The sequence below is a fragment of the Uloborus diversus genome, chromosome 5, assembly GCF_026930045.1.
Source record: "Uloborus diversus isolate 005 chromosome 5, Udiv.v.3.1, whole genome shotgun sequence".
In the NCBI taxonomy this organism is placed as follows: Eukaryota; Metazoa; Arthropoda; class Arachnida; order Araneae; family Uloboridae; genus Uloborus; species Uloborus diversus.
Window position 1 is genome coordinate 92,012,961 of NC_072735.1, and position 27,059 is coordinate 92,040,019.

The window sequence follows — 27,059 nt, forward strand, 5'->3', positions numbered from 1 at the left end:
GTAAAGGTAGCGAATATACTCCCCGAATCCCCATTAGCCGTGCCGCCCATGAAAGCAGGCAATTTTTAAGATTTTGGATATTGTTGTGGAACTAACGATATTGAGCACAACTTTTTGAAAGGGGAGAAAACACAAAAAGTTAAAATAGTCAAATGATATTGCCACCTAGTCTCTTGCCAAAAAAAAAAAACGCCTTAGGATGGCCATGGTGAATCACCTGCTCCAAACCCCAAGGAAGGTGAATGCCCCCATTTTTTTTTTTTTTTTTTGCAACAATATTTTTCAGAAAATACACACACACACACAAAAAAAAGATGACTTTTGTTCTCAGACCATTACATTTTCATTGCGTTAAATCTGAAGGAAATGGAAAACAAGCTTTTTACATCTGGAAGAAAAATTTTAATACAGGTGGAAATATTCCATAAAAGATTATTTTGTAGTGCTGATACACTTCAGTTTTAAATGAACATTCTAGAAGTGATGCACGCAAGATTATCTTTTTCATCGATGTGCAAATATTAAAAATGAGAAAAAAGTCTGTTTATAAGCTTTTTATTAAAAAACATGCTTCATTAGAAAAATTCCAGCTGAAGGAAATACCACAATAAATTACAGACAGAACAATAAAGTCATTTTCATCATTCTTAAATCAGACTATGAGAATGACTCGTAAACTATTTTCATTTCTCAGAATCTTAAGAAAAAACAGGCAGTATGCAAATAACAGTTGATGGAGTCGAGTAAAAGCACGTACTATATAGAAATGCGAGTCTCATCCGCGCATCGAGAGATTAAAATCGCGTCATTTCTGCAGCGAGAGTGTGAAAGCGAAATCGTCTCTCGGTGCCTCGTTTCCTGACATTGCAACATTCCCTGACAGCCCTGGCAACTTATTTGCATGACAACATACAGCCTCCGTAAACGTATATCCTACTCTGGTGAAATCTCAGGGTTCATACACTACTCCTGGTACAGTGGACGCCGGTTAATTGAATCAACTGCTTTAATGAATCAAACTGTCAAAAACATAATAAAACCCAGCTTTATTGAATCAGATGCTTTATGGAATCAAAACTGTTTAGAACAAACGTGATTTATATAAGTGGTGGCCACTGTACACTGACACCTGTTAAGTTAACGACTTGTCTGTGTTGGCCACTTATGTCAGTGACACCAATCAGTCCTGTATCATATACGTACATCTCTGTAAGTTGACCACAATAATAGGCGCCCACATAGGGGGCAAGTGGGGGCTCGAGGCTCCACTTGAACTTCCTTGAACTTGATTAGAATTTCCTTGCTTTTAGTACTTTTTTTCTTTGAAGAAATGTAAAAACATTTCTTCTCCAGCCATTAATGAATAAGTTATCAAAAATGACAAATTTTAATGACTCTAATCTGTCCTGAAATCAGTTTCCATGGGGAAAAAATCTGCTAAACTATGCGGGTAATATCTGAGCCCCCGCCCCCCCCCCCTTACAATTTTGCGTATGGGTGCCCATGACCACATGTGTAACTTCATCACTTTTGTCATTTACAGAATTAGTCCTGTATCATATATATCAATCTCTATAAGTTGACAACCTGCCTAATATGACCACTAAAGTACTGCACCGCAAGTGGTAAACTTACACAGGTTTCAGTGCATCAGAATTTAATATATTTTTTCCTTAATAGAAAATGAAAGGTACAACACTGCACTCTGCTGGCAAGGTTAATAGTAGTTTTCTACTTTTCAATTTTACAAAACAAGTTGGCAATGCTTGCCACAGTTGATTGTATAATTTAACAATTTCAAAGTTACTGTTTGGAATTTGTCGTTGACTGTTTGATGTTGGTCGACTCTTGAATGATGGCTTGTGGGAACTATCATAACATGGAACACTTAACATGCTTTCACTAATTTTCTCAGAACTAGTCAGTCACAAAATAATAGTACAAATATCTGTATTATTCATAAAGTAAAGAAATTAACATAGAGAGTTCCCGTCTATGGTAAACAGGAGATGAAATTGAAGCAGGAATTATGGGATACAGCGGTGCAATGATGTGTGGGATTACGATAACAAGATGGCTTTGTGAGAATAGTTTTCACCTATTTCGCAGAGATCAAATAAAGTAGCTAGCAGATTGGTTTGCTTTTTAATTCATGTTTTAATGCAGTTTCAAAAACATGCTTCATAAACTTGCAACAATATCTAAGTTTAAATTAACAACCAATCAAGATTCAGTAATGGAATGTTTTGAATCAAAATGTATCTCAAAATATTTAGCAAGAAGCTAAGGATCTTGGGATACAGCGGTGTAACTTCTGGCTTCAATTTCTTAGTAAACTCTCTGTGTAATTTCTTTACTCTATGGTATTATTAGTCCATGGTCAAATCAAAGCACATATCTGCTTGTCAAGTGTTGCCAAAATCACAATTACTGAAATTTAAAACCTTTTGCTTTAAACATAACAATCCATTGAACAATAAAAAAACATTAGAATGAAAAAATCCCACCAAACGATTAAATTCAATAATATAAAAACTAAATAATGCATCAAATAAATCGAACAAGTCATTAAGTAAGATGAAAAGTTCCATCAAAAAACAAAACTGAAGTATGAGGAACAAAAATGGCAACAGCTGTTTAGCAATAGGAAATTTTTTGTCAATTTGGCATGTTCCATGTTACAATAACTCTCCCAATGATATTAATTTTTTGAAAAGTTTTTCCTATAGAATAATATTCTCAGCAATATAATAAATCATAGAAATATTTGTGATGTTATGATGTAAAAATGGGTAGTTTTTAAGCGTTTAGAACTTGATTTTGCTTGTTCAGAGTTGCACTAATGCTATTGAAAATATTTAGTTCATTTGACATTGCTTCTTTCATATTGCTTGAAGTTACCCTAAGAGGCAGGACACCTTTGAACGAAATTAGTAATTCATTTTAAATGGTTTTTATAAGAAATATTTTTAAAATTTTGTAATAAAAAATATAATATTTTTCTTCAGTTTTTCGCCAACAGATACAATAACCAGGGGTGTGCATGGGGAAAGGGGGGGGGAGAAGGGACACCTGTTGGTCCGGGCCCGAGTCTGAAGGGTGCCCAATATTTTAAAAACAAGGGGTGAAATATATGTAGGGATCTAGGGCAAACAACATGGAGGGGGCCCATAAAAGTCATTTCTGAACCTCAGAGCCAGAAGGACGCAAGTCCAAAAAATGTCCCAAGTGTGCATTTATCTACATTCAGTTATATCGCCAGAATTCTTTTTTTTTTGAAAGTGAAAGCTCTCTGATAATCCGCCCCGTGAATAATCAGTGGTTTAATGTATGAAAATTACTCCTGCAGATGTTCTAAATAATAATAAGCATTTTTAAAATTAAAAACAAAAATATATCAAGATAGCTTAAAGTCAGTTGGGTTCAGCTTACCAAAGATTTGGTTTGAATAGGATGTTAGCTTCTAAAGCTATTTGTTATAGATCATTAATATCCTCCTTTGCTATTCAGTTATAAAAAAAAATACACATTAAATACCTAGTTAGCCACTAAAAATTATTCCGTGCTATGTTTGAAATCGCTCAACATGAAGAAATTTCGATACAATCTTTTAGTTTGTAAAAAAAAAAGTCAGAACAGCAAAATTAACACTTTTTGAAAAATTGGCCGGGGGCGGGGATAGTTGAAGGAAAAAAATTTCCCCAGAACCTGTATGAACCCTGGATTACTCAACAAGTAAATACATACATAAACAAAATAAATATAAATAAATAAAGTAGCTTATTCTACAAATGAAGCTCAAGCATAAAACATACCAATGGAATTTCTGATAGGTCCCTAACTTTTCTCCTGGTAGACATGAAACTCGGAAGACAATTCCCGAGCAGCTCAACAATATCACTTACATTCCATTTTTCTCTCAAAGGCTCTGAAGGCAACTTTTCAATTCACAGTTATGCATCTTTCTTAAGCAACGAAATATGACTGAACCAATTTTTAAACAGAGTTCGTACGCAGTACTAATAAGAGATTTTGTAAATTTTTAAAGGGCATAAAAGATGCACTTAAATTTGAAAAAATATAAGTAACAAAACATTAATTCATTTCTAAAAAAAAATGACTGTTTCACTTTTGAATATTAGCAAGAGAGCTGCTAAAGTATATGCATAAAGACTATAAAATTTAATTTCCAGTGAAGTGCCAAAGGTACCTATCCATTAAATAGCTTCAAAATTGCTCAAGACAAAATTTGATAAAATATGCATTGTAATTCAACAAAATGAGCATTGGTGACAAGTTTTCAAAATGCATCACTGATAGTTTATAATTAAACCATTTCATAAGAACAGTACCCAAGTTATTCTGCATAAAATAAAAACATTTTGAAATATGTTTACTTAAGTATACACAAAGCACCTTTCATAACATATAAATTTTTAATAGCATCCATCCACGTGGATAAAACAATATCTTTTTTTTTTTTAAATAAGAAAAGATGGACATAGTATACATGAGGAAGTTTTTCCTTTACGATCAACTCTGACACTTTAATACCATTGAGCTGGTACACAAAACTAGAAGAGATCTTTCAGGTACATTTGTAAAAATTTAAAAATTATTAAGTCTTAAGATGAATTTCTTTAAAAAAAAATATTTTTAACAACTGTACGAACCCTGTAACATTGGTGCTTTCTCTTCTTCAACAAATGCATTTAGTACTGTGATCAAAATTTAACAAGGTGAAGGAATACAAACATACATGCATACTATCTATGACCTTAATTTTCCTATACAGAAGCCTGGGTCAAACTTGGAATTCTATCATGAAACGATCACCCAAGAGACAAATTCACTTGCTGAGCTGCTGCTGCTAAGTGCTTAGCACCCAGAAGAGTTTTTTAATAAAGGTAGTCGACGCGCAGCTCGTCGCACTCAAATCGGATGTTGTGACAGTTGGCAATACGAAAATGAGTAAGAGCATATTTTGTTTCTTTTTTGAAAGCTTACTCATAGCACGTTGCCAGAACAATTTTTGGGAAATACGTGAGAGGATGTTACCACACTTAAATTGTATGAATACATTATTAATATCCAACAATGCATCAGAATAAAATTGCATTTACATACTTTTAAAAATATTGTAATAGAATTTTCAGTTTGTAAAAGAACATTTTTATGACCTTTCTCAAGATATGCCACTTCATCTACAAATACCTTGTTGCAGGGCTTTCATTCCAAAAATACAGCTAATGGACTACTGGATATACTTCCAGTAGACAATAAGCTTGTGGTAAAAATGCTCAGTGCAACAACTTTTTATTGACACTAGCATTGAAGAATTCACTATTCAAGAATTCTGTAAGGAACATCCATCACTCGAATCTCGGAGACCTTCACCCGAAATCGGCCTCGTGCGACGATCTCCAATGCCCAAGGAAGAAAATCACACGTAGAGCAGGACTGAATCTCTCTCGATGGAAAGGAGACTTTCCAGATTAACAAACAAGCCCTGAGGAAGAGTGAAGCACCTTTGGAACGCATGAGAAATGATTAAGTACGAATGTGCAAAGCAAAAGGCTGGTGGTGTATGAATTTAATCACTTCTTAAAAATCTTATAAACACATGTCAACATAGAAGTAAAAAAAAAGAAAACAGAAAGAATGGTGTAACAGGTAATAAAAATATACAGCAGCATATAAACAAAAATAGAATAAAACAACTCTGTACATATGAACAATGAGACTCGGTATTAAAGCTTTGTTTCAGAAGTGGTCTCCCTTCCAATTGGCACAAATGAAAAATAATACCTTTGTGGCTGCAGGAAAACAAGCTCATCAGGCAATACTACGATACACAACATATTTACAAACAGTGACTAGTCAAAAAGTATCGGGCCTGTGACTTGTCGGTAGCTAACACATGAACAAGCAACAAAAGGGGAGTTCTCTTATACCGTCTGTTCCCTAACCCTCACACAAGCACACCCTTGTCCTTCACGACGGGTGACTGGCATTTCTCATGATGCATGTCAAGTAAAGAAGAAAACATATCAACAAGAATCTGCAGATCATTCAATGTGCAGAAACATTCGAGACAACGGCAAACATCTATTCTGATAAGATAAAAAAGAAAGCCCGAGACGGCCAGATCAGTCCATTTCCCAAAGATGAAAAGTTTGATTTACATCTAATATGACGACATCGTGGCAGTGCAGCAAGCATGAAAGGACAGGATGCGTTTTTATAGATGTCGTCGGGATTTCAACGACGGGCTTCGCCCCTCTCGGAAACCCGACAGGAACCCTATTCGGGAACAGACGGCCTACATAAAAAGAGAAAGGGAAAATGTGCCACGCGATCATTTGGAAAACCCCACCCCTTCCTTTCGCGGTGGCGAACACACGGCGGCATCGCCATTTCTTTGGCAAAAAAATTTTACTTTACATATATATACACATTCGTGTGTGAGTACGGATTCCGGGCAAATGTCCATACATGGGCGTGTTTGTATACATATATATAAAGCACTTGCTGTAAAATTCCTTTACCAAACTTAAATTCGGCACTCTCCCGTGCCACACGAATCCGGAAAAAATGCATGCCCGATGATTCGATAAAAGTCGCCGACTCTGACGACTCGGTTCAGCCGCCCGGTTTCGTTCGAATATAGAAAATACTGTGCAGTGTGAACTGAAGGTGCACGTGCAACAGAACTGCACACAGACACAGAAGTGAGTGGCTTTTTCTTGCTTTTAGAAAAGGTGAGAAAATGGGAACAGCTCTTCCCTCCTCTTTTCTGAACCGGGCTGGAGAGAGCGTCCGTAAGCCACTGATGAAAAACGGCATCCTCTCACACCAAGTTGTATTCCTTCAAGTTCAACTGGAGAATGGTGTCCTTAACTGCAGCAAACACGAACCTGATGTTTTCCGTGTCTGAAACAAAACAATGAATAAGTCAATTTTTGTGTAACATATGGTGGAATTGAGAGTCATTCACATTTTCACCATACAAGGTCAGTACATATTCGTTGGTTACACTAATACTTTTTAAAAGAAAGAAAAACAATGATTTTTTAAAAACTTCAAAGTTGAATTTTGAATTGCATTATTTGAACCAAAGAAACAATGGGTCCAAATTTTTTCATATGGTTTATTTTGCTGACAAATTATTTCTTTCATTTTTGATCCATATGCTTCAACTGTTATTGAAGCAATGTTCAAGTCATTCATATTTTTAGAAGTGCTTTTAGTTACTGCTGACATAAAATCCAGTGAAAAAGAAATACATTGTGAATATAAAAATTAAACTGATCATAAAACTTTGAAACTATTTAAAGTATTTAATGAATACAAAAAAAAAAAAAAAATACCTGTAGCACAAGTGAAGTGTGAATAAATAATTTTCTCACTATCAGGATTTAGATCAACAAACATTTTCAGGATAAACTCTCTTGCATGAATTGCATCTTTCTTTGGTCCTAAAAAAATAAACAAGGCTTTATCTGACAGAAAGAGGGGATGAGGAAACCTTACACACCCCAATTTACATGCAATAATTACAAAAAATACCTAAACACTTTTTAATGCAAACCTGTAGCATAGCACATAGCTTTTTTGTCACAATGTTGCTTTGCATAGAAGTAATCATTTACAAATAAAAATGACTGGTAATAAGAAAAGTTCAATTTATCTTAGTTCTGAAAAATTTTCAGGCATCGTAATTTCTATTTCGGCCAGTGCCAATAATGTTAGAGGCCAAAAAAATTTAGAACTGGATAAAACCACTTCGAAAGGTAAGAAAATCTAATAACATTAACAGGAAAAATAAATTACGGGCGAGCTGAGTTCGGGAAGGGGGGTGTAGAGGGATTTAAGGGGGTGGGGGAATGGTTTATCACGATTTCCAGAAAAACTAAGAATGCCATCGAAAAAAACTAAATTACAAAGTTGTTGGTAATAAAAAGATCTGCAACTTTTATATTTGCACTTTTTTCTATAACCTCAAAATATATGCGAAAAATTCAAAAAACCGACTTTTTGGTTTTTTATTTTTATCTCCCACAAATTTTTTTTTTTTTTAAACGAAATTTAATGAAAAGTTACGTTATTATGTCCCAAATACACTGTAATTTTTTGGATTTAAAATATTTATTTTTTCTCCTTATTTTGATTCAGTATTAAAAAAGCAGAATTTTGAATTAAAAAATCTCAAGTCAAAATATCTGATTTTTTAAAAAAATCGGAGCAAGTTTTTTCGTGGGAATCTACTTTTTGATGGTATAAAAAACAATATACAATACTATGGAAACTTTTCGCAAAAAATGAAAATAATAAAAAAAAACTCGAATTTGAAAAAAAAAATCATCACTATGTAAAATTTTTAGCTATTTATTAAAATTTCCTCTTTAATTACACAAAAAAGGTACAGAACATTTATTTCGTTTAAAAAATACTTCATTTTAACAAAACGCTTCATCATCTTGTTATTTACCAATATTTAATCGTTAACTATAATCACATCCTTTACTTATCTATTAGTTTTTGCTTCTTTGACGACTTTTCTTCATCATTATGTTCAACTATTGTTCTTGATTAAAGTAGATCTTCGAAATTTTCTAGATCATCATCATCTTCGTGTTCAATATTTTTTCCAGTCTGCATTAGTTCTTCATCCCCAATTTCATCTAAATCAGAGGTTCCCAACCGGTGGTTCGCGAACCCCCAGGGGTTCGCGAGGTGCAGGAAGGGGGTTCGCGAAAATTTCGATGCAATGGCGGATTTTCCCTAGTTTGGTAAAAAATTATAAAATATTCAATTTGCACACATAGTTACTAAATTTTTTTTTAAATTTGAAAACGCGCCAGACTCTTGTATTAAGCTCAAAAAAAAAAAAAAAAAAATCTTTCAGCGGTTTTATAATCTTGGTTAAAAAGAAATTTTCTTATTTTTTTTTTTGATAGACAACAAAAAGAGATATCCTTCCTTCTTTATTGCGAGGCGCCATGCAGAAACGTTGTATTAAGCTGTGGCGGGGATCACGATGACCTTAAAAAGGCGCCATCGCGTGGAGTCAATCAAACAATATACATAATATACATATGTCGAAAAAAATAAAGAATTCTCAAACAATGCATCATAGGGGTATTATTTCTAATCTGGTTGAAATATAACTCGGGAATTTCCGTCGAATTCAGTCATCGAATAGCAGACATGACAGCAAAAGGCTCCAAACTTAAAATTTATTACTGAATTTTACCCATCTGTTCGTTTTCAAAAATATATAACATCAGCATGCTCATAGTTCTGGGGAAATAGTTAACAGACGTATTTAGAGATACTTTAGAGATGCTTGAAAACAAGTGATTTTGTTTGCAATTGGTTTTGCTACGTGAACTTGCTACTCTGTTTGTGAAGTTATAATCGTGTTGGTAATTTTTATGATTTAATAACTTTCTGCTGTTATGGATTGATGGTTGAAAACTGGTAGTTTGGTTAAGCGACAAATGGACAAGCAGTCAATCGATCAACCCTCAACATCAGCAGTAACTTTCGAATCAACACAGGATATTGAAATAGATAGCTGTAATGAACTGCCGCCTCCCCCGACTAAACAAAAAAGTGAAATAGGGGAGAAAAAAGGAAAAAGGCGAAAATATGACAGTGACTATTTACAAATGGGCTTTTATTTTACTGGAGAAGAGTCTGAACCTAGACCGCTTTGTCTTCTCTGCAACGAAGTTCTAGCGAACAGCAGTTTGAAACCGTCACTTCTGAGAAGACACCTCGAAACAAAGCATCCGACACACAAGGACAAACCTATCGAATATTTTAAAAGAAAATTGGAATATAATAAAAAGTGTAGCGTCTCTACGTTCCTGTTAGAATCCAACGAAGATAGTAAAATGGCCCTTGTAGCTTCATATCGAGTCAGTTATAGAATTGCAAGATCTGGACAGCCACATACAATTGCAGAAAATTTAATTGGACCGTGTGCTAAAGATATTGCTAAGTGTATGCTGGGAGAAAAGTCAGCAAAAAAAATTGACCTGGTTCCGCTATCAAACAACAAAGCATCACACAGAATTATTGATTTGGCAAGTAATGTGGAGAAAGAACTTGTGAATAGAATAAAAGAGAATAATTTTGCGATCCAGCTTGATGAGTCGACTGATGTAGCAAACGCTGCAATATTACGTGTCTATGTTAGGTATATTTTTAACGATACAATTAAAGAAGATGTACTATTTGCAAAACCTTTGAAAACCAACACAACTGGAGAAGCAATTTTCGAACTGGTCAACAGTTACTTTGAAGAAAATGGAATAGATTGGTCTTTGTGTGTGGGTGTGTGCACGGATGGTGCAAAATCAATGACAGGAAAATTTGTTGGCTTTGTGGTGCGAGTAAAGAAGATCAACGAGAAAATTGAATGGACTCATTGCTGCATTCATAGACAAGCATTAGCATGTAAGCGTATTCCCGCAGAATTATCCGCTACTTTGAATGATGCGGTAAAAATTGTAAATTGCATAAAATCACGTGCCACAAACTGCCGTCTATTTCACGCGCTTTGTGAGGAATTGAGAAGCCTTCATGTTACTTTACTTCTTCACACAGAAGTTAGATGGCTTTCCCGTGGCAAAATTTTGACACGCTTATTTGAATTGAAGTCAGAAGTCCAAGCATTTTTTGTTGATCATCCATTTCACTTGTCCACTTGCATATTCGATCCTCTTTGGATGCAAAGGCTTGCATATTTAGCTGACATCTTTTCAAAATTAAATGAATTAAATCTATACTTGCAAGGTGCAGTTGTTAATATTTTCGTTGTATATGATAAAATTGAAGCTATGGTAAAAAAATTGAATTTCAGGATCCAATGCCTGGAAATGGGTGAGTTTTCTTGTTTCACTTCTCTTAGTAGTTTTTTATCAGAAAACTCAATGAAACTTGATGAAAGCGTTAAAAGAAATGTATGTGAACATCTGCAACATCTTGAACTAACTTTTGACGAGTATTTTCCTAATAGGCGTAACGTCCCTCTCTCAAACGCAATCCTTTTGAAGGAAATCCATGCTTAGAGAATACCCTGACATTACCTGAAAAGGAAATGCTCATCGAGTTATCCTGTGATAATTCATTGAAAACTACCTTTAAAGAGCTCTCGTTAATTGACTTCTGGCTCAGTGTAAGAAATGACTATACCGTTTTGTCCAAAAAATTATTACCAAAATTATTACCCGAATTTTATTACCATTTTGTACAACATATCTGTGCGAGAAAGGATTTTCCTCCTATACTTATCTCAAAGATAAATACCGAAGCAGATTGAATGCAGAGCCTGATTTAAGACTCAAACTGTCAGACATTGAACCAAACTTTCAGTTTCTTTGTTCCGTCAAACAGTCACAAATATCGCATTAAGGATTTTTTCCCCAATTTAAAGTATGCTTAAAAAAATAATTGCTTTATAAAACTTCTTGTTTATAATTTTTCTTGTAGATGTAGTTTTAACTTTTTGTTAATGTTTGCACTTAATGATATTTTACAATTATATTTTTGTTTATTGCAATCAAATGCTGCAAAAAATGGAAAACAAACATGCTGTTTTTTTATTGTTTCTTACATGTTACTAATTTCAACATCAGGGGGTTCGCGAACTTTTTTGCCTGTTCCAAGGGGTTCGCAAAGAGAAAAAGGTTGGGAACCGCTGATCTAAATCATTAACTTCCTCGTAGGTTTTTACTTCCACATTGGCGCATTTTTCAGAACCGTGACAATTTGAACATAGATTCTTACACTTTAAACCATGTTTTCGGCATCCACATTTTAGACTGTTGCGTCCAGTTTCACAGCTGCAGCAAATAGTTTTCAGCAAATATTTCCGGGATTAATTCTTTTTCAGTAAATTTGGGCTGTGGCTTCTAGAAATATTCGTCACTTGGAGGATAAAAACGCCATGAAAGTCATTGTGCACTGAAATATTCTTGGAAAAGTTCAAAATTAAAATTATCGTCTCTTTGTTTTTTAAAATAATTTTTCCCCTGCAGTGAAACTTAAAAAATCGTTTGGAGTTAATTTTCGCTTGTTTACTTCGTAAGTTGTTTGTATTATTTAAAAATGGCTCGTATTTGTTAATTAACAGCAAACACAATTGGGAAAACTGATCATTTTTCATAATATTCAAGGTAACACAGTTCAAAATTACTGAAGTAGCTCATTTATCGCATCCTACAGTGTAGCTTGCTATTCCTAACTCCCAAAAAATATAGGGGACACTGCAGTCACCATCTAATTAGAGATCCTGTATACGGAGAGATTGGACAACGGCGTGTCGCTGTCCGCCATGTTTAGTCCAAGTGTTGTCAGCTCGAAATGCTGTGCTGTGTGAATTTTTAGCTTTCCCACCGAATATCCAGGGGTAGAAGTGATCGACTTGTCACATATAGGACATTTTCCACAAAAAATATAGGACAAATATAGGACACATTATATGAATAATTTTGCTATGAAAAAATAAATAATACATATCATATTATTTAGTTATTCTTATTAATGATTTTGTTTTAAAAAACCCCTCAAACAATATTATAACTTACATCTGAAGTGACTTTCCTGTAGTTGAAAGAAGAATTTTTGAAAAAGCAAAGTGTACTTTATAGACGAAATAACTAAACAAAATTTGAGCAAAGATAATTTTATTATTTCTTCCTCACTCATGACCCAAGTACTAATTCCACTGTTCTTTGATTTTATATCTAAGCTGAACCCTTTAGCACTTGTATTAAGAACAAACAGAGCTTGAGAAGGATCCTTCTGATGTTTTTCAGAGTTTTCTTTATGCTTGAATGTTTCAGCATGCTGCCTCCATTGCGAAAATCTACTATTGCTTATGGGCACTCAACAGTTGCAAAAATGGCAAAAAGCGGTAAAATCATCTTTTCCTTTAGTGTACCATGCACCAAAATTTGTACTATTAATGTCCTCCTGGTCCAACCACTCCACACGAAATTTTGTTAAGCGATGCAATTTCGCCATTATAATTCCACTTATTACAACAAACTACGTTTTACCATCATAAGAACTAACATTTCACGATCCCAAAATTCCACAAAAAGAAAAGATTTCAAAAAGATTAGAACATTCCGATCAGAAAATGCACTGAACACAAAAATATACCAACGAAAACCATGATGAAAAACAACCCCCCCCCCCCCCAAACGCAAAACTCTAAAACCAACTTCAGCCTTAGTTCTCGAAACTCCACCTAATATAGTGACGTCACATTGCTGTAGCCAATGAGCGAAGATGCCTATTGCAGGATTTAGTCAGTTTGGTTTTTTTAATTTGAAATTCGTTTGAGGACGTAATTTCAGCTACATTTCAGCGAAAAATCCGATGTCAGAAAGTTTATTTACTGTTCTTTTTAAAAGATATGTAGGGTAAAAAACGGAAATATAGAACATTTTCGAAAAATATAGGAAATATAGGATATATAGGACTACTTAGACCTATGAATATCGGGCATGAAATCTTCAAAGAATAGACTGATTTTTCTTCTCCTCGCATTTTTATTAAACTGAGTGAGCATCAAGTCTGGCAATCCGGCGTTCATCGTTTCATACCACTATGGCGCTTACAAAGAAAAATGTTTTTTCTCAAAAACTTGTTCATAAAGATAGAAAACAAACATATATTTGTGATCTGCACATTTCATTTCATAATATCATAACTAGCTTCTAATTTTTTCGATACTATGTACAGTGATATTTGGGGCAGAAGATGAATTATGGTCTACGGGGAGTGAGCATCTTTGGACATAAGATGGCCGCCGTTAAAAAAGTTGTCCAATCTCTCCGTATTTAAGATCTTTATGTTTAATGGTGGATGAGAAGGGTAAACAAAACGCATGCTGTAGCTTGATTTTTAATTGTTGTAGTATATTTTTATTTTCAATTGTGTCAATGCAACATGGAAAATTTCATTTTTCGAGTAATTAAAGTGTACATTTTAATAAAGAGCTTAAAATTTTTACATAGTAATGACTTATTTTTCAAATTCGAGTTTTTTGATTTTCATTTTTTGCGAAAAGCTTCCATAGTATTGTATATTGTTTTTTATACCATCAAAAAGTAGAGATTCCAACGAAAAAAACTTGCTCCGATTTTTAAAAAAAAATAAGATATTTTGACGTGAGATTTTTTGATTGAAACTTCTGATGCTTTTTTAATACTGAATCAAAATAAGAAGAAAAAATAAATATTTTAAATCCCAAAAATTACAGTGTATTTGGGACATAATAAGGTAACTTTTCATTAAATTTAGTTTAAAAAATTTTTTTTTGTGGGAGATAAAATAAAAAACAAAAAAGTCGGTTTTTTGAATTTTTTGCATATATTTTGAGGTTATAGAAAAAAAAGGGCAAATACAAAAGTTGTAGATCTTTTTATTACCAACAACTTTGTAATTTAGTTTTTTTCGATAGGACTCTTAGTTTTTCCGGAAATCGCGATAAACCGTCCCCCCCTACACCCCCTTCCTGAACTCAGCTCGCCCGTAATTTATTTTTCTTATTAATGTTATTAGATTTTCTTACCTTTCTAACTGATTTTATCCTGTTCTAAATTTTTTCGACTTTTTACCATTTTCAGGATATAACTATTGGCACTGGCCTAATTGGGTAAATGAAGACTTATACATACTTTAATATTTAATAGTAACATCTGGGTATTGGGCAAGTTATGTACTAATCATTTTCTTCAGTGAAAGCAAAATGTGAAAGAACTTTATGACATACAAAATAAAATCCATTGTGGACATGTTTTAGTTCTACAAGACCATCAACATGAATAAGTTTCAGCTACAATACACAAGTTGGAATTACAATAATGTGAAAGTTTTGTGGGTGAATTTTGTGCACCATATTTATTGTTTTCTGACACCCTTTGTAGAAAATTTGAGGGTAAAAAGGTTGATGCGTCAATGAAAAAGACTCAACAAAAGTCTTATCAAGATTTACCTGTAACTGAAACCACTGATTGAAAACTTTAAATACCTGGGCGTCAGTTTTGATAGAAAACTTACATGGGGGTCCCATGTGGAGGACATCACCCAACGTGTCATAAAAAGACTTAATCTCCTAAAAATATTAGCGGGTTCTAAATGGGGTTGTTCAAAAGACACGCTAAATTTTACATACAAAACTTATATTCTACCCATCCTAACTTACTGCTGTGAGCCGCTGATCACAGGATCAGAGCAAGTCCTTCAACAGTGTGAGATTTTTCAAAATCAGGCTCTACGACTGATTACCGGAGTAACACCCATTGACTGCATGTTACTCAGCACTGATAATAGACCTCTAAAGATGATCTTTGAAGAAAGAGCTGTCCTCTTATGGGAAAGAATACTTAGAATCCCTGGGTGTCTGTCCCTGTGGAACCAGGACTCTCTGGTCAGCGGGAGAAACTTAAAATCACAAAAAGGTTTTCTCCAGGGAGTAGCTGATATTTCTTCTAAACTAGATTTAAAATATGAGACTGAACAATTTCCTCCCTCCATAAACCCCATTTCTGAAAAAGGTTTCTCCATTCGCCTTAATTTGATCAAGAATGTGTTCAAAGCGGAGACAAATGATGTAGTGTTAAGAGCTCTTGCTCTCGAAACAATAGAATCCTGTTACCCCAGAGAGAAATGGTTGAGAATATATATACTGACGGCTCTAATGTGAATGGATGTGTTAATAATGGTGCTTACTGTGAACTTTTTTCCTTTACACCCCCATTGGCAACCATAGATCAGCTTTCGATGGCGAGATTGCTGCCATTTGCCAGGCCCTGTCGCAGTTCCAGCCACATTTGGACTCTTTTTCAAAAGCAGTTGTATTAACGGACTCAAAGGCTGCACTCCAAGCTATCGATACACCTAGCCACTCCCGAACTTTAACCACCGATAATTGTTTGAAGCTCCTTAACCGGCTTGCCAGAAATAATAAGACAGTTGTTCTTCAGTGGATTCCGGCCCACTGTGGAATCCAAGGTAATGAGATGGCCGATTTTTTGGCCAAAAAGGGAGCATCGGTTCTTCAGAGAACCAATCCTAAGCTTCCATTTAGTAACATCAAAAGTTTAATAAAGAAAATCTTTAAAGACACTTTTCACGAAGAACTCAAAAATCGCAACAGCAATAAACCACGGTTTGAGCTGATTCCGAATGTCCCTAATTGGCCTAGGATGAAATCTGTCGCCATGTTTCGTTTATTATCTGGCCATGATTGCCTACGAAAACATCTCTGTCGTATCAACGTGGTACCTGACCCTTTCTGCACTTTGTATGATCTCCACAAAGTAATGGACATGCCTCATTTGTCCAGATGTCCTGCTCTCCCTCGGACATCCATCTAGGAACGCTATTGGATTGCTCGTTTTCATTTATAGTTTTGTTGTTATCCTTTTGATATTCAACTGTCTTTAAATGTGTCATTGGAAAAAAAAATATTTATTGTTTTCTTGCATTAATTTTAATGTTAGCTTTTCCCTCCCTAACACAATAATAAATATATTTTCAAAATAAAAAAAATGCATTGACTTATTCAAATATTTGACTTTATTTGAAACATGCATATTTGTCAAACAAAAGATAGCATATCTTCTCATTTAGTTTTTTTTTTTTTTTTTTAATCATTTTTGAAAGTTTACTTAGGTAAACTATAACTTCTAAATCTTTAATTTCAGTTGTTCTGCATTGCAGCTTTTAAATTGCTCTAACAGGGCTAGAAATGCATTTTAAAATGGCGAAAAAAAAAAAAAAAAAGACTGGCAAAATTGAGAGAGAGAATCAACAACTTAAAACTTGCTGCAAATGTAAAATGTTTCATAACTGTTAGTAAATGCTACTTAATGTTGATGTTTACTTATTTCATAAGAACCAATAAAGATTTAAAATATTATTTATTATTGTTACGTTCTGTATTTTTAATTTATGATTTTTAATCAATTGGAAAAAAGGGCACAAAATTATACTTTGTCTGGGACAGTTTTTCCAAGTTTATCTGGGGTGGAAAAAACAAAATAACTCTGGATTTGGTGATACATGTTTGCAATCAACACTTTTACGTGGTGCGCATAAATGCAAAAGGCAAGTTTTGTAACTTAATAGTCCCCTCACCCCCCCCCCCCCAAAAGAGACCCCTTAACCTTTTTTTTTTGCTATGAAAATGAATGATATTTGAGATATTGTTGGAAAAGAAAACAACATACCATCATATTCTGGGAAGTAATCCACCAAGTGAGAATACATTATTTTTTCTTCCAGTAAATCTTTTTTGTTAAGAAACAATATGACAGAAGAATTCTGGAACCATGGATATGTAATAATCGTTTTAAATAAAGCTTTACTTTCTTCCATTCGATTCTGAAAAAGGGGAAAAAAGAAAACAGAACAAAGATAAGTACAAAATTGTAAATCGAAATTAATTCAACTTAGAAGAAAATAGCTTCAATTTAAACAACTACAGTGGCCGCTGCTTATATGAATCACCTTTGATCCAAACAGTTTTTATTCCATAAAGAGGCTAAATGAATAATGCTGGATTTTGTTCTGTTTTTGGCAATTTAATTCATTAAAGAGTTTGATTCAATTAACCGTCGTCCACTGTATTATGTAACCACAGAGCAAACATTAACAGTAAGCATGTCTCTTAGTCTATTTCATATTCTCTGTATATTCTTACTAGTTTTTCTCCGAGATAGTTTTCTGGAGAGCACTGCACCCAGCCCCTTTTAAGACAACCTTCCATGATCCCTACCTTATTTTCTAATGCACCTTTCTTGGCCCTTTGAGGTTTAAAACAACAAATTATAAAAGCATATCTTCTTTCTCAAAAGGTTAAAATTCCTGCAATAGCATGGGATTGAAACATGACTCCTGCATTTCCCTTATCCTCTAAAATGACGTGGGAATAATAATACAAAATTAAATTTTTAAAGATCATAAAATATAATTTCTGATCTGAAGACTTACATTCTTAATGAAACATGTATATTTTAACATAGTTACAGGGTTCTGACTCCAAAATGGAAATCAAAATAAAGCACTTTAGAGCACCCCACTTTTTTCCAACTAGGGTATTTTCTTCAGGTTCTCGGCAAGTCATAAGATTTTCATACTTTTTGTAGTATCGAGTTTTAACCTAGTTACTGGACTACCCAGTAACAAATGGACTAATAAGTTTTGTTATCATTTAAATTAAATGAAATGAAAAAAAAAAAAAAAAAAAAAAACAGGACCACAGTGTAAACACATATTAAGGGCAAAATCAAACTTTAAGCTTCATACAAGATTGACAACCTTAAACATAGAATTTACGAGGATTTTGGGCAATTGCTTGAAAAGGCTTGCTTAAAAATGAATTTTAGTGAGAAATGCAAAGTAAACTAAGTTTGTTATTGCAGAAAAAATGCAGAATTAGCTGGCAATCTTACTAATGCATAAAAGTTGATAAACTTACTAATGCATATGAGTGTGCAATTAACAAAATACTTGTTTCACAAACTAAAATATGAACTAAGACGGGTAGTTTCTCTGAGCAATTAAAAATATATAATCAGTTTTAAAAATAAAACAAAAGAAAACTGAGAGTATAAGAACAGGAAAAGCTTTTTCAAAATGTTTAAATAAGCATGAATTTTCAAAAAAATAAAATAAAAATCAATTCAAAACTAACAAAGATAAACAGTTTTCTTTAGCAATTTGTAGAAATTTTAAATTTCCATTTAAAAAAACCAACAATGGGCTTTGAAATTAAAGGCAGAAATAGAGAAATGTAGGGTTGGGAAATATCCATCATTTATCGATATATATCTACTACTGCGATAATGATATTTAGATTTCTATCCATCCAATATATCGCTTGAAAAGGAAATACGGGACATAATTACGGAGAAATTGAAATAATGACTAAAAAATACATTATCTTTCATAGTTCGGTGTGTTGAGTAAATCTCCGAATCTCCTCCCTCTGTAAAGTTTTCAAAACTTATACTACTATGATTCAGAGCCGGGCCCTTTCAAGGACTGCGTCCCTAGTTTCTGAAAGCTGACAATGGCCTCTCGTGGGTCCAGAAAAGTGAATGTGTATTGGTTAAGAAAGCATCTTAATGCAGCAATTAAAAATTAACCAATTGAGGTATCAACACGATTCATAGTTCAAATTAAACATATTTTTTTTATTAAACACATTGATATTGTGTGAAATAAAAGGTTTATGAAAAATATTGAACAGAAATATTTTTACTTAAAAAAATGAGAAATCAAAAACTCCTAATGAGATTACTTTTGTTGCATATTTATCTCACTAGAGGAAGCGAAAATCATAATAAATTTTCCGAACGAAAATAACTTTAACTCCGAAATTAAGAGGGAAAATAAAAATTCCATTCATAACACACGGCACCACTTGAAACGTAAGTTTCGCTATCGCCGACAGCCTCGAGAGAAACTGAAACTTCCCGCGGCGTATTTTGGATGCATGCTCCAAAGTAGGGATTTTATGCAAGTTCTATGCATTTTCGAAGTTGAAACATATTTTGGATACATGCGGGAAAGTAGGGTTTTTATGAAAGTTCTACACATTAACGGATTTGAAGCCGTAATGATTACAGCAATGCGAATCCAACCCATACTTTCGGTTTTACGTTACAGTACCCGCCACTAATAAAATCACTGGATTATAAAATCAGCCGCTTTTTAAAATCAAATCTGGAAGAACAGAATCATTGCAATACCAAAACATGCTAAAACCATCTTTTAATATAATTACTATCGTTGTTTTACAAAATCAAACTTTTGGACATCATACGTAAAAAATTGTTAAAGAAGCACCAAGAAGTGAAAGAATCTGTCTCAGAAGATGAGGAAATCTCAAAGTCAAATTTGCCTCTTCAATAGATGTCTGAAACATACTTGCTAATGTACGATGCACTTTAGAGCAGAAAGGAAAATATTGTAAAGGATCCGGTGCGACTTCCACTTTCTTGAAAGGACGACACAGTTCGTGAGAAAAATACAGGAAATTTATTTACACTATGTACAGGAAAGATCGTCAACAATTGCTAAATTAATCATCAGCAATTAAGCAAATACCACTCAACACCCTAAACTCAACGGTCACACACATATTTACTTCCAAATACGAAAAACAACACAGGGAAATGCCTCGCAATAAACAGAGCTAATACATTTTCAGTACAAATTCTCTATCGAAACTGACTTTTTATCATGCGTAACGGCTTTTTATACACACCGAAAGAGAACTCTCAAATATTCCACAAGATTCCCGAAAATCGTAGACCGTTATTTTATTTCTTTTCCATTCACAAATTTTATCATTCAGAAATGAGGGGATGTTATAGTTCAGCCGAATGTACGGGGGCAGTATATAGGTTACGTTACTACAATTATTTTAGATGAAAGATAATTTAATAAACGCCGAATTTAGCTAGATTATGACAAATTAATCACAAAAATAATTACTATTTAAAGAATTTGTAACAATATAATGTTGACTGTTACAAAACACTTTGTAAACTCGCAAACAATATTGAATACTTGATCTCTAAATACTGTTAAGCAAACAACAATACGCCTATATTTTAAGATCCTTGTGCAAATAATTTTAAAAAATGTACCTCATGTTTAGTTAAAATGATAACTGTATTTTGAAATACTTTAAATAGAAATAAATGAAGTAATTCAATTCATTTTTAGAATATTTAAGCTTCAAAACCTTTCATTTTTTTAAATGTAGACGTATGCCGGGGATTGAAATCAGCAGCTTTAAAAAATCAAATGTCCTCAGAATCAATGTGATTTTAATAAGCGGTGGGCACTGTTTTTTGGTAGTTCATTGCAGTTTTTTTGTTTGGTATTATTTTTTGAGTTTAGTTTAAGAGTCGTCATCAAATAACCGAATTGAAAAAGTGAAGAAATTTACATATTCGTTTCTCTGTTAAATTGCTTGTGAAATAATGACATTAATGAGATAATTGATTTGCCTTTCTTGTTGTTTTTCAATATAACATTCACTAAACTAGAACTTTTGCCCCCCCCCCCCCCTCTTCCTCATCCCAGAAAATTTTGAGTTCTTCCATTGAAAATATCGATCTATTGAAAATATTGATATCTGGAGAGCGATATATTGCGGTATTAAAATTCTGATATCGCCCAGTCCTAGAGAAATGTGGGGGGGGGGGGGGGGGGGGGGGAGATAGAGAGAAAACAAAACTTTTCATTTTTTAAGCACTCGCTTTCAAAAAGTCAAAAGCCTTGAAAAAATTCTTTCGAATTTTTGTTCAAAATTAAGCATTTTAAAAGGCCCTTTGTAACAGGTCACGAAAATAAAGCACTTTGAAGGACCCATGGGAGTCCTGAAACTAGTTTTTCAAACAAGGATCAATATTCAAAAGAAATTTTTTTTTCTATTGCAAGGTCTTTCAATTGATAGGTTTGATTTTGATTTGAATATTAATTCAAATTTACCTAGTTTCAGGCACAACTTCATGAAATTAAACATTAAAAGTTTGCTTCTTTTTTTATCATTTAAGAAAATAATAACTGGTGAAAAATACTTTTAGTTTATATTCATTTAGTATAGAAAAGAAAGAAAAAAAAAACCTTTTAAACAAAACTTTTCAACTCTTTTGAGCAAAACCTCTCAAAAACCTACACACACACACACAAACACAGAAAGAAAAAGTTGAAAAGATGATTAATTAAATTAACGTTTTCAAAAATAAAGTAAATAATTTACTAAGAAATACCTCATTATCAGATTCAAACAGAATTTGGTCATATTCACTTAGTGCTACAAGGAAGATTATAGATGTCACGTTTTCAAAACAGTGAATCCACTTCCTTCTTTCAGATCTTTGGCCACCAACGTCAACCATTCTACAGGGGGGAAAGGATTATATTAGCAGATCAACGAAGAATTGAAAAGACTAAAACTTACAAACTAACTTGATACCTTTCGAATTTACTACAGCTAGTTGAATAGAAACTCCCAAGTAAAAACACATTGTTCAATGAGAAAAATCACAACCTTCATTATCATTAGGTTAGCGGAGATGCTCTGCAGGACAGACAGGATGTATCATCAAAGTTAGTGGTATTAGGCCATTTTTTAACTGCATCAGATTGCCAAATCGTAGGTTACTGCCTTTTTTAAAAGGTTAAAAGAAGTTTTTTTTTACTTTTTCAAACTGCAATTTTCAGTTACCTCATTCTTTGCTTTTATGTTGAATGTTTTATTATTAATTGTGAATGCTAAGCATAGAACTTGATGAATAAAATGGAAAAATAATAGCCAGTGATTCATAGTGAAAAATAAAATAAAAGATGCCGATTCTGATATGAAGAAAAAAATTAAATCCGACATTGCTCAATTTCGTTACAAAAATTAGGCATTGGCAAATTTCTAAAACAAATTTATTTTTCATTTATATGTGCTGGAAATAATGAATATTCATTTTAACTACTAAATATTCTTTTAAAAATCTCCTGTGCTCCCCTAGATTTTTTTTTTTTTTTAAATCACAATTTCATAACAGATCAATCTAACAAGCCTTTGATTTCTGCTAAAATACGGGACAATTCCAAGCCTGTACTACTCACCTGAAAATGATGGAATCAAGGTCAAAAGGGTATTCTATGATGCCTGTTGTGGGTACTCTGACCCGGAGGATGTCTTGTTGAGTGGGTAAGTAGTCTGTTGCTGCCAGCCTGTCAATATCTGTGAGATAGCTAAAAGAAAGAAACAAATAATGTAAATTATATAAGCTTAATACTTATTCCTTGACACAATTACTACTTTTAAAACCTTTCAAGGGCCCAAAAAAAAAATTCTTGAAACAACAAGAAAATGATGACACTATTGAACGATGAACTATTGCTTTATTTACATAGCAGTACAAAAATAAAAGTTTCAATATATATATATCAGGGCTCGCGTTTACGAGCTATAGCGGGTTTTTTATGCAAATTCGCGGAAAGGGGACGCAACTTCCGCGAAAATTCGGGTCCTGGGGACCCAGAAAACCCAAAAGATAAGAAAGAAAAAAAAAAAAAAAATTGTGGAAAATGCTGAAGACCCATTTAGTAATTGCTTTTAAGCTTCAATAACCAGGAGAATCAGCAGAAAGGAATTAAAATGACCCTATCTCTTTATCAGCTATTCAAACACACCCCTATTGTTGACCAATCAATGGAGTTTTATTAGTGATAAGACTGGAACTTACAGTGACCTCCTGGGCTGAGCTCAGGGAGCAAAATATTGCAGGTACATAAATAGTCCATTGTACTGTAAACTGTATTCTAAGAACAAGCTCTCCCTCAACTTTTATCTTTTCTGAAAACAGCAATCAAGACTAAAAGTAAGAGTGTGGTTTCAATGTAATCATCAGGATTAATACAAGACAACTGTACAGTAAAAGCATATCTATTTTGCACTCATGTAACCAGAATTATTTTTGAAAATCATGCATCCCCATTAACAGGATAGGAGAAAAAAAAATAGCAAACATTTTCCCGATCGCGCTGAACACAAAGTTCTGAACTACACACATTTTTCTTCTTAAATTGCTTATGAATACTTGAACTTTATACAAAAGCACTTTAAGCTTGTCCTCTTTCTAGTAATTCATCTCTTTCTGATGGGTTTTTTTTTATTTGGACTTGCAAAAGTCAGGTATTAATCGACCCGCGCCATTTTCAAAATGGCGCGATTTTAAAAATAGCACGGAAACCAAAACAGATATTTTGAAAGAGTCAAAATTAAGTCAAATGTACTGATTTAAGATTGCAAATGAGCAGTTTTCACACTCATGTGAGAGAATGGTTCGGTTTTTGGGATCGCGATTTTTGCGTTGGGTTCATTCGCTTGCGATTTTTTTCTTCTATTTCTGTGTAATTCCCAATGATACTTGATGATAGTTCATGCTGGATAGGGGGGGGGGGTTGGTATTTTCATCTAGAAAAAAATTCAGGAAAATAAAGGTAAAGGAAGTGCTTTCTGCTTGATCAATCAGAGGCACTTGATTAGTATTTTATGGTAAAATCCAACTTTAATTTTTTTTTAAGTAAATTTTGAGTGTGATTATCTCATTGTAACTGACCAAATAGTTTCTCACATAACTAAGTCTTGCAAGTGTATTATTTGAAAATAATTTTACAATGATAATCATAAAAAATAAAACCAATTTAATTTATTTCATAACTTTTTTAAATCACTATGTAAAAAGTTTTTTTCCCAAGTATTAACCTTTTTATATTATTCATTTATATGGTAAGATTTTCTGTTTAAAATTTAAGGGACTCATTTTTTCCACCAAAGGACCCAAATCTATTTCATTAATGGGTCCCTGGGACTCAGGTTATGGATAGTTGAGCGCGAACACTGTATATATACATAATAATTAAAATAAAAGTGAAAAATACTGAAAAGACCACACCAAAAGCCCATAGATGCGCAATGCAGCAAAACTAAAAAGCCAAGTAAATATAAAAAGTATATGAGCCAAATAACAAGTTTTAAACAATTTATATGTAAAATAATGATGAGAAAAAGGAAAATACAAGCAGCAATTTAATAGGAAAAGACAAAGGATGAATCCAGAGCTCATCAGCAATGGAGGATTCAATAAATTTGGTCAAAAGACCAAAAAAAATTTAACTACAAACTAAAAGAGAGTGTTTAAGTTCCAGTGTATGCAATACATTTTTCTTTTTCTCATCATTTTTTTTCGTATAAGTTGCTTAAAACTTGCTATTTGGCTTGTATACTTTTTATATTTACTTGGCTTTTTAGTTTTGCTGCGTTGCGCATCTATGGGCTTTTGGTGTGGTCTTTTCAATATTTTTCACTTTTATTATAATTAGTATATATATATATATATATATATATATATATATATATATATATATATATATATATATATATATGACAACCCTCTCCCTTCTAAAGAAAATTATGGTTTTCAAGCCTAAGTAAAACAATCTAAACTCTTGAGAGCAATAAAAGAGATTCAGAATTTTTGAATCAATTTTTAATGAAACGAACCCTTCCAATTTCTAGAGGCACTCAAATTCAATCTGCGTACTATTAGATGACAGCTTAAACATTTCTAAATTTGAAACATTAGACACACTTAAATCTTTCTTTAAACCATATCAGCTTTTCATCTGTTCCTTTTTTCCACACAAACTATAAGTCTTTTTGTATACTATTGATTTTTTTCCCACATAAATGTCACTTATAAGTTTTGCTGAAGTATGCTTAAAATAATCTTACTAAAGGCGCTATTTTACACTGCTCATTAATAATTTAAAACTTACTTTCTGCAAACATATTTTACTTTTTAAAAATGCATGTTTCACTTTATCTACAGAAATAAATGTGTCTGTATTATGGCTGGGGGATGCAAGAATTTCTATATTGTGATGCATTGGCAACCTTACATCCTGCTAGTCGGCCGGCGCAGCTAAAAAGGGTTGGAAAAAAGTTTTTCTTTTTTTTTTAACCCATGCGCCTAGGGTCTTTGCAAACAACTAAAACGTTTTTTTTTCTGTCTTTAAAAGACAAAAGGTGGGGGCATTTGCAGGGAAAACTTCAGCAAAAGTTTATTTTTCAGAAAGGATTATGTTTAGCTGAAAAAAATTAATCAATAATTCTTACTGTAAATATTATAGACAATTTTCTTGATGACTTTTTAGAAAGCTGTAGTCAAAAAATGGAATAAAATAACTTTTTTTTTTATCAATATGAGCTCTTATCGTAATTCTTTATGGTATATTGATTGAAAATTTGCAAGTAAAATCGAAGCAAAACTGAAAGAAATTGCAAGATGTGAAACTACCTGCATTTTTTGCTTTCAAAATAAAAGCCAGTCAGCTATTTCCTGATAGTATAAGTTTCTACAAAAGGTAATTGATCTTTTTAAAGAAATGCCTTCAAAGTGGTGCATTTTAATGATTAGAAACACCCAGAAGTTTTTCTACTTGTGGGAACATACAGGCAAAATTTAGAAAACGTTTTGGGGTGGAAAAAGGCTGAAAAATTAGTTAACATTTAGCGTTTTCTGAAGAGAAGTATTTAAGAATATGAAACTCAAGATTGGTGAAGTCTCAGATTTTGTAGTTTCAATGATTACCAAAATTTTAGGCCAAGTTACTTCTCAAGTGATAAAATTTATTGTTCTTTTTTAATTACTACACTTTCTTCATTTTTGGCATTTTACTTTATTATATTTCATTTTGGTTCGCAATACTACAGAAGGGCTTTAATTTTCCAAATCTCTTATTACTGAATTCCAACTTAATCCAGACATTTTTCAAATTGTATGTTACCAGTTCTATTTTTTTTTTTTTTTTTTTTTTTTTATATAGATTAAGAAATAATAAACATTTTTGTAAGAAGATAATAAAAAATGTTTTTCATTCTATTATGTTTTCTGTCCCACTGTTTGTAAATGCTGTTAATTTTTAAAAAAAATATTGTGTTTATTTGAAATTTGAGACATGTGTTATTTGCAGAAAATAATTCACATGGAAGCTTTTTGGATAGTGTAGTTTTCACTATTCAATCTACAAACCTTGAGGAAAATCAGACATGAGATAACTTAGTCAAGGTATTTTAAATTATTCCACAATCAGTTATAGTAAAAAGCAAGGTGTGTTTATTTAAGATCTTTGAAACATTTTTTTTTCTATTTTGTTAAAACTCAAGAAGTACATTAGTGTCAGGGTTCATACTCTGTTTGGATGATAAAAATTCTATGACTTTTCCAAAACTTTTTCATGACTTCATAAAAATTTTCATAACCTTGTTACATGAAGAAAATAGTACTATTTAATATCAAACTCACCAATTTTTTTTGGAAATGAGCTCTGTGGAAAAATTTTACTTTACTTTCTGCGACAATTTTTCTGGACCAAATTTCTTTCTGCAAGAATACCCCGTGAAGTAAAAAATGAACTAATGGACAAACTTGAGTGCAATTCATTTC

At 33.0% G+C, this 27,059-nt stretch overlaps 1 protein-coding gene across 2 annotated transcripts in view; it reads right to left on the reverse strand.

Moving 5' to 3' along the window:
- Window positions 1-540: 540 nt before the first annotated feature.
- LOC129223346 (guanine nucleotide-binding protein G(q) subunit alpha) overlaps window positions 541-27,059 on the reverse strand; it is a 200,617-nt gene continuing 174,098 nt past the window's right edge. The window contains exons 4-8 of one of the 2 annotated variants that reach the window (XM_054857916.1): window positions 22,672-22,800; window positions 21,819-21,948; window positions 17,259-17,412; window positions 7,371-7,478; window positions 541-6,933 (exon numbers count right to left, since the gene is read on the reverse strand). In XM_054857916.1, the coding sequence (XP_054713891.1) occupies window positions 6,851-6,933; window positions 7,371-7,478; window positions 17,259-17,412; window positions 21,819-21,948; window positions 22,672-22,800 (604 nt within the window). In that variant the 3' untranslated portion in view covers window positions 541-6,850. The remainder of the gene's footprint in view (window positions 6,934-7,370; window positions 7,479-17,258; window positions 17,413-21,818; window positions 21,949-22,671; window positions 22,801-27,059) is intronic. The other variant, XM_054857917.1, reaches the window with a different exon arrangement.